The sequence below is a fragment of the Vombatus ursinus genome, unplaced genomic scaffold, assembly GCF_900497805.2.
Source record: "Vombatus ursinus unplaced genomic scaffold, bare-nosed wombat genome assembly UNPS02010304.1, whole genome shotgun sequence".
Lineage (NCBI taxonomy): Eukaryota > Metazoa > Chordata > Mammalia > Diprotodontia > Vombatidae > Vombatus > Vombatus ursinus.
The window spans coordinates 3,166,723-3,178,470 of NW_020950082.1; the positions used below are offsets into that span (position 1 = coordinate 3,166,723).

The 11,748-nt window shown below is 35.8% G+C and overlaps 1 protein-coding gene across 4 annotated transcripts in view; it reads right to left on the bottom strand.

The window, feature by feature from the left end:
• Positions 1 to 11,748, bottom strand: part of PCCA (propionyl-CoA carboxylase subunit alpha) — a 473,473-nt gene that overhangs the window by 447,082 nt on the left and 14,643 nt on the right. For all 4 annotated transcript variants that reach the window (XM_027854094.1, XM_027854095.1, XM_027854096.1 and 1 more), the window contains exons 2-3: positions 8,693 to 8,770; positions 4 to 51 (exon numbers count right to left, since the gene is read on the bottom strand). In XM_027854094.1, the coding sequence (XP_027709895.1) occupies positions 4 to 51; positions 8,693 to 8,770 (126 nt within the window). The remainder of the gene's footprint in view (positions 1 to 3; positions 52 to 8,692; positions 8,771 to 11,748) is intronic.

Consider the following 11,748-nt stretch of genomic DNA (forward strand, 5'->3'; position numbering starts at 1 on the left):
CACCCTACAAGCAATCTCTCCTCTATTAGCAATTAGAAGTTTGTCAAAAGTCTAAAGATGGGAGAAGAAAAACACCAAAATATAAGAAAATGGAATAATCATTATATCATTATATCATTTGATATCACTCATTATATCATTTGATCTTCACAACAGTCCTGGGAGGTATGTGTTATTATGATCCTCATTTTATAGTTAAGAAAAAAAACAGATAAAGGTTAAATGACTTCGTCAGGGTTATTCAGCTAAGGGTCTGAGGCCAAATTTGAACTCAGGTCTTTCTGACCCCTGGCTCAGTACTCTATCCACTTTGACACCGAGCTGCCAGCAACAATGATTAAGATTTAGACAAATGCAAAATTCTATATTTAAGAGAGTTACGACAGGATAGATAGACAGCTGGCCTCAAAATCAAGAGGAAGAGAGTTGAAGTCATATGAATTATACATACTGGGCTGAATAACCTTGGGAAAATCATTTAACTTCTCAGCATCCCAAGCATCTCTAAAACTATAAAGCTGTAGAATATCTGCATTATCTGTGTAGATAGTCTCCTTACTGGACAGATGCAATCAAAGGTACAGATAAAAACAATTCTAATTAATACTGGATATTATTCTAATCTTTAGAAAAATCACATTAGTTTAAAATATATTTTATCTTCTAAGAAATTTAAAACAACTTTTTCTGTATCAGAATGTCAACAGTTCATATTTTATAATTTAATTTGGCATTTAGCCAAATAAATTAGCTAAATTCATATACTAAAGTGTGATTTGGCTTAATTTATAGGCAAGTAGAATAAAGGGGTATTTGAATAGTTTCTGGCCCAAAATTCTCAACTTCTAATTAACTGATATTTGACAAATATAAATATTATTTAAACTGATTAATAACTAATTTTATTTCATTCTTTGAAATTTATGGAATTTTCAAATGATATGCATCAATTGTTTGACATGGGACCTTCACCAAAGGGCAATGATACTAGGGCTCTAAGTTGCTGAAGCTCAGAATATTCTCAACAGACATTTCCAGTCGCTCTAAAAAGACATTAGTTATGCTTCTGATCAAAGGTTTCCTACCCTAAGTAAGTTATTTCATAAAGGAGTATGGTACTGGTACAAATGAGAAGACTGCTGAACCTGGGATTTCAAGTGCCCAACACACACTAAATTGCATGACCTTAGACAAAGGAATAAAGATAAATTTCACTAATATGAAAGGAGATTGGTTACAACTCCAAGTAGGGACCAATATGCTACCAAGAAGTAAAAATTGAAAAAAAAAAAACTGAAAGGTGTACCACCAACTGTTTCTGTAAGCAGTAGAGAACATTTAGACTCTGACGACACAAAGATAAAAATGAAACAAACAATCCCAACCCTGAAAAAGCTTATTTTCTAATGGGAACAGACAGTATAAATTCCTAAGTAAATGTGAAATAAGCTGAGGAGGGAAAGGGCCAGAGCTAGTGTTAGTGTACGTGTAGAATCAAACAAGGATTCCAGTATGAGTTGGCATCTGAGCTGCTCTTTGAAGAGAGCTAAACATTCTAAGGTGGGAAGGGAGTTCCACGAATATGACACAATCTGTGCAAAAACAATGAGACGAGTTAGAATGTAGAACATGGGGAATGGCTAGGAGCACAATCTGGCTGGAAAACATAGCAAATGAAGAGAAACAATACAAAATAAATCTACAAATCGGGGTTTATATGCCAGGCTCAGGAGACTATTTTATTCAAGAGGCAACAGGAAACTACTGAAGATTTCTGAGGATGCAAATGACCTGGTGTGACATATAAATTAAGAATGTTAACTTGGAAGTTCTGTGGAAATTAGAGAGGAGAGAAAATGGAAGCATTAGGAGGTTATCAAAACAAGCTAGTAGAGAGGTAATATGAGAGAATGTGGCATGGTCCTATGAGAAAAAGTGATGATTCCAGAGATGATGTGGCAGTAGAATCAATACGATTTTGATGACTGATTGGACATAGAAAGAAAAGTCATGGATGACTCTGAGTTCTAGAACCTAAGCAACTAGAAAAATGGTGCTACCCTCAACAGAAATAGTGAAGTTTGAGCATGAGGTAGATTTATAAAGAGAAATGATCAATTCTATTTCCAGTGTGCTTAGTTTGAGATGGCTCCAGCACATCTAAATAAAAATGAACAAGACTGAGAGTTCACGATGTCAGATTGGATTTTAAGAGAGAAATTATGGCTAAATACATAGGATTAGGAAGTCATCTACACAGAAATGATAATTAGGCAAATAAAAGCAATGAAATCACCAAGAGAGTAATGGTAAAAACAGAATGAAATGTTAGCCAGAGTCTTACAACTCTCTTTCCTCGACATTTTTTGTTTTTTTAGGTTCCAATAAGTTATTTTATCTGGGTAAGGAGCTCCTGGCATAAAACTTTCCTTTTCTTACAAAGAATAAGAATTCATCTGTAACTTAAAGAGTTTTAGAGCACTCTCTGAAGCACTAAATTAGTTAACTGACTGGCCCACGATCACAAAGTTGGTACATATCTGAAGAAGGACTTGAACCTGGAGTTCAATCAATATAGTACCACATAAAATTTTTAAATTATCTTTTTAAATAAAAAAATAAAAATATACACAAGTAAGCACATTTAAATATTTCAGGAAACCATCTCACAAAGAAGCCAGCTACTTCATTCCTAATGTGGAAAAAAAAAATCACCTCTACAACATTCTGGCCTAAGTTTAAATCCCTCAAGTAAGAAGAAATCTACTATCTTCCAAGGTATTCCATTATACTTTTTGTTAACTATAAATGATGACTTTCCCCAAAAGCTACTCCTCCACCCACCCCATCCACACACAAAGAAGGTCACAGTCTTGATCTCACCATTCCCCACAAATAAACAACATACAAATTCAAGAATTCTAAAATTCCCTTATCTGATTACAATCTATAGGCTTTCTACCTCTTCCCTGATGTCCCAAACCAAACCCTGCTTTCCATCCACACCCTGACACATCAGTTCTCTCCCAGGCCATTATCCTTGCACTAGCCACTCTATTCTCCTTTCTCCATCTCGATCCCTTGATGAATTCAGTTCAACTCTCCACTATCTTCCTTTCCTTGAGTCCCTTCCCCCACTTATCATATCACTAATTATGTCCTTCCAAGTCTAAGCCTTGGATCACTCTCACCATTCATGGCTTTCGCTTCTACAAACATGCTGCTAATAAAATATGGACAAAATTATGCATTCTCATTTGATTCACTACAAATTTATAATCCATTACCTCTACTGGGCCCTCGTTGCTGCTAGATATTTCTACACCTAACTAATCAACTCATTATCCCACCTCTCCACAGTGGTTCTTCCACACCTTTCCATCCCTCAAACCTTCCACAGCTCCCCTTCCTTCAACCCTTTTAGCTAAGAATTTTGCCACATAATTTACTAAAAAAATTGAGGCCATTAGCTGAGAGTTGCCTCTTCTCCCCTCCTCATCTCATATAACTCAGAAAACTAGTTCTTCCTTCACCTTTGTCTCACACAAAGAGGTGGCACTTGCCAAGGCGAACACCTCTACCTGTACAAGTGACCCTATATTCCATCTGGTCACCTTAGCTCAGGCCTGCACAACCTGTGACCTGCCAAATGATTTCCTCTACACACAAAAGATGTTTTCCTCTACATTTTTCATAGGCCCACGAAATTCTCTGGCAGGCTGAAAGGGACCTGTGGGCTGCAGGTTGTGTAGGCCTGTTATTGGCCCCTTCTATGATCCCTACTCTCTCATTTATCTTCATTGCCAATTAGCTGGCCTCCTTTTTGTTTCTTTCTTAGACTGACATCACAGATTCAAATTTTTCTACCTGTCAATAATTTCTGCCATACAGGTCATACATATTGCTCTGACAGTTCTCATTTCTCTTTCAAATCACTCAGACACAACATGTTACAGTCATGTTCTCCTCAAATTCCACAAGGTTCTCTCTCTGTCTCATCAAGTATCAAGTCATTCTCCTTATTTTTTCAGTATTTATTCATAGATACCTGAACTCATTTACTATATTTCAAGGCCATATTTGCTTCTCCTATTAGTGTTTTCTCTGTTGATTTATCTACTTAGGCTCAGGGTCCTTTAGTTTTCTTCCTCCTGAGTAAGATCTTCGGTACTTTTTTTTTTTTTTTTTTTTTTTTAAATTTATACCCTATTGCTCACTTTCTGACTGAACCAAGGTAATTAGGTGGCACTGTGGATAGAGTACTGGGCCTGGGAAAACTTGAGTTCAAATCCAGCCTCAAACATTCACTAAATATATGACACTTGGCAAGTCACTTAACCTCTGCCTGCTTCAGGTTCCTCAACTGTAAAACGTGAATAACAGCACCTACATTGGTTGCTATGATGATCAAATGAGATATTTGTAAAGCACTTAGCACAATGTCTGGCATATAGCATACAATTAATAAATACTTATTCCTTCCTTCCTCACCCTGACACATCAGTTCTCTCCCAGGCCATTATCCCTACACTAGTCACTCTATTCTCCTTTCTCCATCTTGATCCCTTGATGAATCCAGTTCAACTCTCAGTTCAGCTTCTACACACATGCTGCTAATAAAATATGGAGAAAATTATGCATTCTCATTTGATTCACTACAAATTTATAATCCATTATGTGGAAGAGGAAAAGACGAAAAGATTCATACCATGTGAATTCATACCAGAAACAAATTATAAGAATTACTACTACCAGAAATTAATCTATCTAATGGATGCTAAAAGAGCCATATTTATTGTGAACCACTGATCTAATAAATCAACTTCTAAAGTAAATGCAAAAATTCAGAGGCAAATCTGAAACTCTGGGCATCTCCTTTTAAGTTAAAGCTCTTAAAAGATTTTTTTTATATTCAAAATTTATAAAATAGGAAATCAATATAAAGAATCACAGAATATTAAGAATCTTAAGTATCAAATGCATCATATACTATGACAGCACCTACTTGAAGTATATCATCAAAACCTAACTCTAACAATGAGAAAAACTAACACAAAAGTAAGAAAGTTATCAGCATGAACTCCACAGAACCCCAAAGAAGTAAAAACAATGGATGTGAAATCACAGGACCTGGCTTTGAATCTCAACTCTGCCACTTACTACCTATGCAATCTCTGGCAAATCATTTAATATATCTGTGGTTCCAAGCTACCTCATTTGTAAAAATGAGGTTGAATGAGATGACCACTATGGCCCCTTTTAGTTCAAAACCTGCACATATAATCAGTACTTACATCTTAAACAGACAATGCAGATGGACACTGGTACAGAATTGGATAAGAATGGCAGAACAGATTCAGGTGCATTTAGAACCCTAGGCAGTACTTTTTTTAAAAGCACACAACATCAAAATAGGTGCATGTATTAGACATAAAGGGTGGTATTATAAGCAAATTTGGAGAATATGGAAAATTGAACCTATCAGATCTATGGATAAGGGAAGAACTTAGAACAAACAAAAGACAGAGAGGATCCATGTAACATCGATAATTTTGAATACAATAAATTAAAAAGTTTTCAAATTCAGTAAAGATTAGAAGGAAAGCAGGAAACTGGGGGAAAAAATTAAAGCCAAGTTTTTCTGATGAAGGGCTTATTTCTCAAATATTTAGCGAACTGAGTTAAATTTATAAGAGTACAAGTCATTCCCCAATTGATAGTCAGAGGATATAAACAGGCAGTTTTCAGAAGAAATCAAAGCTATCTATACTCACATGAAAAAATGTTCTATATCACTACTGATTAGAGAAATACAAATTAAAACAACTCTGACATACAACCTCATACCTATTAGACTGGCTAACATGACAGAAAAAGAAAATGATAAAGTTGGAAAGGATGTGGGGAAACTGGGACACTAATGCACTGTTGGTGGAGTTGTGAACTGATCCAACCATTCTGAAGAACAATTTGGAACTATGCCCAAAAGGCAATCAAACTGCATACTGTTTGACCCAGAAAAACCACTATATGGGTCTGTATCTCAGAGAGATTATAACAAAAAGGAAAAAGAACCTATTTGTACAAAAATATTTATAGCATCTCTTTTTGTGGTGGCAAAGAATTAAAAATTGAGGGGATATCCATCAATTGGGGAATGGCTGAAAAAGTTGTGGTACAATGGAATACAACTGTGCTGTAAGAAATGATGAGCAGGATGCTCTCAGAAAAACCTAAGAAAAGTTATATAAACTGATGCAAAGTGAAGTGAGCAGAACCAGAAAAACATTGTACATAGGAACAGCAATACTGTACGATGATCAACCATGAATGACTTAGCTATTCTCAGCAATACAATAATCCAAAACAATTCCAAAGAACTTACAATCAAAAAAAAAAACAACATACTATCCACTTCCAGAGAAAGAACTGATGGAGTCTGAATGAAGATCTAAGCATATTTTTTTACTTTCTTCATTTTTCTTAGAGTTTTTTTGCAACATGACTAGCACGGAAATATGCTTAGCATGATTTCACTTGTATAACTGATGTCACATTTCTTGCCTTCAAACCAAGGAAATAAGTGGTAAGAGAGAGGGAATTTGGAATTCAAAATGTTTTTTAAATCAATGTTAAAAATAATTTTTTTTAAAAAGCATTCAATACAATATATAATTTTCAATCTTTCAAGTATTACCTATAGATTTAGTCATGAGAACATGATCATGGTCAATATCACATAACTCATCAGCCTCTTTAGTTGATTTATCCAGAGGATAGGTAGGAACAAGTGAAGAATTACTAAAATAACATAAGTAGAGCCTATATCAGATTGCATACCATCTTGGGAAGGGGGGAGGAGAGGGAGAGACAGAAAATTTAAAACTCAAAATCTTATGGAAGTGAATGTTGAAAACTAAAAAAAATTAATTCTTTTTTAAAAAATTACTAAAATCAGCCACACTGACATGTTGAAAGGTACAGTTACTGACAAGTATCAGTAATATAAAGAGATCTAGAAAGACTTTCATAAAATAATGTTAAATGAAAAAAGTAAATCCACAAGAACATAGTACATTCTAAGAATCATGTAAGAAGAAAATGAAGGTGAATAAATGGAGTTCTGAGGCTGATTTAGAATGTCTAAAAAGCTGATATATTTTCTATGTTGGATTTAATCCAAATGCAAACAGTTACTAAGTCAGATAAATTAAGTATGTTGGTATTCAACAAAAGTTTTTAATAAATGGTTAAAATTTTTTTAAAAAGATAGTTACGGTATAATAGACTTTTACCTCAATACTAGGTACCTTCTTCCCTTCAACTCGAAAAATCTAGTATCATGGTAAACAAGCAGGGATCAAAAAGAAACTGGACATTCAATAATAAAAATAGGTCAATCCCTATCCTAAAGTTTTTACTTTTACTAAAAGTGAAATGCATATAACTACCTTAATTCAAAAATTGAACAAACATTTAAATGAAGCACGTAATAAAATTTTCTCAACTTCTCATTATGTTGCTATTAAACTGTAAACAAATCACAAATGGTGGAGTGGCTTCAGGCAAACAGGCACACTGGTACACTGTTGGTGAATTGTAAACTGGAACAACCATTTTAGAGGGCAACTTGGAACTATGCCCAAAATTCCTAAACTATGTGTACCCTTTGACCCAGCTATACCATTACAAGACCTAGGCTTCAAAGAGATCAAAGAGGAAAAGATTCATGTCCAAAAAATGTTTTTAACAGTTGAATGCAAACAAAAGTTGGAAAATAAGGTCTGCTCCTATTAGGGAATGGCTAAAGAAATTATGGTATACAAAAGTAAATGGAATAATATAATGCCTTAAGAAATGCCCAAATAGACAATTTCATAGTACAATACATTCATGCAAAGTGAGCAGAACTAGGATAATTTATACAATCACAACATTATAGAGGAAAAAACTCTAAAAGGCTTTAAAACTATGATCGATTCAATGATAAAACCATGAGTACAGAAGGGTAAAGATGAAACACCCTTTACCTCCTCTACCATAGAAATAATGAATTTAACATGCAGAGAAAGAGAGATATGACCAATGTGGGAATCTGTTTTGCTGGGCAACATGTTTATGATAAAAGTTTCATATCAGGAATTTTTATTTTTCAATGAGATTGGCGGGGTAGGCACAGTGGGAGGGACAGATTATACCATCCACATATACATTTGTAAGTCCTTCACTTTTAAAGAGATGTTTACATGACCATAACACTAGCTTGTCCAACAGGCTTTTATTTTACTGTTGTTGCCTACTTTTTTTACATTTCATAATTTTTCCCACTAAATTGTGTTGTCCTTTCCGTCCTGCACCTTGCACAACATCATTGCATGAAGTCTTTGACTAAAATGAAAAAAAATATTAAAAGAAAAAATCCAAAACATAAAAAATCAGTATAAAGATGAAAATACAAAATTCATGTCATTATTATAAATATGAAATTAGGGAGTTAGCAAAATAAACTCAGCAATAAACAATTAAGCTTACTTTACTAGTGCCATAGAAACTTTGCAATTAAAACACATAGCCTGGTGAAGAGAAAGAAAACTGTAAAAAGTCAATAATACATTATATATATTATATATCCACTGCAACCACCTAGCTGTGCCTTAATTATGTAACGAATTTTAAAGATTTTTTTCCTTACCTTTTCATTAGGATCATATCCTACTGATGACAGACTACGGGAAACCCTCAAACGCTGCCTTGATTGGTGTAAAATAGGCTGTAAACAAAAAAAAATTAGGGAAATGAGAAAATGTAAATGCTTGAATAGGTAAGTTAAAAAATAAAACTGATCTTTTTAAGAATCTCCCTCAAAATTATTATAACTACAATACGTCATCATTAACATGAGTTCTCACTGTGTATATTAGAAGAAACTATGCATGATACATAAATTACTTCTGCAGACAAATGAAGCTATGATATACACAAAAATCAGCAATGTGTTAAGATGAAATGTATAATAAGTGAGAGTTGAAGACAAAACTGCTATTCAGCCATCCACAAACTTGAAGAGCAATGGTGTCTTCAAAATCATAAAGCATAGCACTATACAGAATACAAAAGCTGACTGCTGCAAGGGTTTTTAACAAAGACAAAAAAGTGAAAATGTAAGTTTCAACTTTCATCCTACTTCTCTTCAGCATAAATAAAAATCCCAATGGACATGCAAACCAGTGACCCAAGCTTACAACTTTAGAGTAATTTTGACTTTTTCTTCTGCTTCATCCAACATAAACAATCACCAAATCTGTCATTTCCGGATACCTTTTCAATTTCTCTCAAATCTATCTCCTTCTTTATTATTCCCATTGCTATCAGCCTTGTTCAAAATCTCCTTAAGTCTCATTTGGATTCTCTTTAACCCGCTAGTAAAACACCCCACAGGCCACAGTTATTTTGTTCTTTCTTTAGAGACAACTACAGCAGCAGGTTAGGGAATTCTTTTTTTTTTTCCCCCATTTTTTTTTTTTATTTTTAGTTTTCAACATTGACTTTCACAAGATTGAGTTCCTAATTTTCTCCCCATCTCACCCCTCCCCCCACCCCAAGATGGCATGCATTCTGTGTACCCCTTCCCCTAATCTGCCCTCCCTTCTATCTCACCCCCCTTCTCTCTTATCCTTTTCCCCTTCTATTTTCCTGTAGGGCAGGATAGATTTCTATACCCCATTTCCCGTATTTCTCATTTCCCAGCTGCATGTGAAAACAATTTTTTTTAAATGTGTTTTTAAAACTTTGGGTTCCAAATTTTCTCCCTTCCTCCCTCCCTATTCACCCTCATTGAAAAGCCAAGCAACTCGATATAGGTTATACATGTGGAGTCATGCATAACACTTCCATAATAGTCATGTTGTGAAAAACTAAGTATATTTCCCTTCACACTATCCCGCCCCATTTACTCTATTCTCTCTTTTGACCCTGTCCCTCCTTAGAAGTGTTTGTTTCTGATTACCCCCTCCTCCAATCTGCCCTCCCTTCTACCATCCCCCTGCTCTCTTGTCCCCTTCCCCCCTATTTTCCTGTAGGGTAAGATAGATTTCCATACCCCATTGTGTATGTTATTCCCTCCTTAAGCCAAATCTGATGATAATAAGATTCACTCATTCCCTCTCACCTTCCCCCATTTCCCCTCCACTGTAATTTTCTTGTCTGTTTTATGTGAGATTATTTATCCCATTCTATCTCTCCCTTTCTCCTTCTTCCAGTATAATCCTCTCACCCATTAATTTTATTCTCCAGATATCAAGCCTTCATCTTCAACTCACCCTGTGCCCTCTTATCTATCTATCTATACACACACACACACATACATACATACATACATACATATAATTTTTACCCTCCAACTACCCTAATACTGACAAAGTTCTCATGAGTTACAAATATCATCTTTCCATGCAGGAATGTAAACAGTTCAACCTTAATAAGTCTCTTATGAATTCTCTTGCCTATTTACCATTTCATGCTTCTCTTGAGTCTCGTATGTGAAAGTCAAATTTTCTATTCAGCTCTGGTCTTTTCATCAAGAATGCCTGAAAGTCCCTTATTTCACTGAATGACCATTTTTCCCCCTGAAGGATTATACTCAGTTTTGCTGGGTAGGTGATTCTTGGTTGTAAATCCTATCTCCTTTGCCCTCCAGAATATTACATTCCATGCCTCCTGGTCCCTTAATGTAGAAGTTGCTAACTCTCATGTTATCCTGATTGTGTTTCCACAATACTTGAATTGTTTCTTTCTTGAAGCTTGCAATATTTTCTCTTTGACCTAGGAACTCTGGAATTCGGCTACGATATTCCTAGTTTTCCTTGGGGGATCTCTTTCAGGAGGTAAGCGGTGGATTCTTTCAATTTCTATTTTGCCCTCTGCTTCTAAAATATCAGGGCAATTTTCCTTGACCATTTCTTGAAAGATGATGTCTAGGCTCTTTTTTTGATCATGGCTTTCAGACAGTCCAATAATTTTTAAATTCTCTCTCCTGAATCTATTTTCCAGGTCAGTTGTTTTTCCAATGAGATATTTCACATTGTTTTCTACTTTTTCATTCTTTTGGATTTGTTTGACAGTGTCTTGATTTCTCATAAAGTCACTAGCTTCCAATTTCTCCATTCTGGTTTTTAAGGAAGTATTTTCTTCAGTAAGCTTTTGGACTTCCTTTTCCATTTGGCCAATTTTGCTTTTTAGGGCATTCTTCTCCTCGTTAGCTTTTCGGACCTCTTTTGCCATTTGGGTTATGTGAGGGATTGTCTGATGTTGGCTACTGCCAAGTGAGGATTGTGGCAAGATAGGGCAGGAACTAGATATTAGGAAGTAACCGGAGCTCACGCTCCCGAGGCAGGGGGCTGTGCTAGGTGGAGTTGTGGTGAACTGGGGTGGGAACTGGATATGGGGAAGTAACCGGAGCTCACGCTCCCAAGGCAGGGGGATGTGCTATGTGGAGCTGTGATAAGCTGGAGAAGGAACAGGATACAAGGAAGTAGCCGGAGCACGTGCTCCTGAAGCAGGGGGCTGTGCCACGTGGGAGTGGGACGGCAGAGAATGAGCTCCCTTTGTCTAGTCCTCTCCCTAGGTGCAGCGCTAACCCCAGACGTCTCCTTCCTGTATCCAAGCCTAACTCCCTGTGTCACGTACTCTCCCTTTGTCTAGCACTAACCCCAGACGCCTCCTTCCGGTATCTAGGCCTAGCTTCCTGTG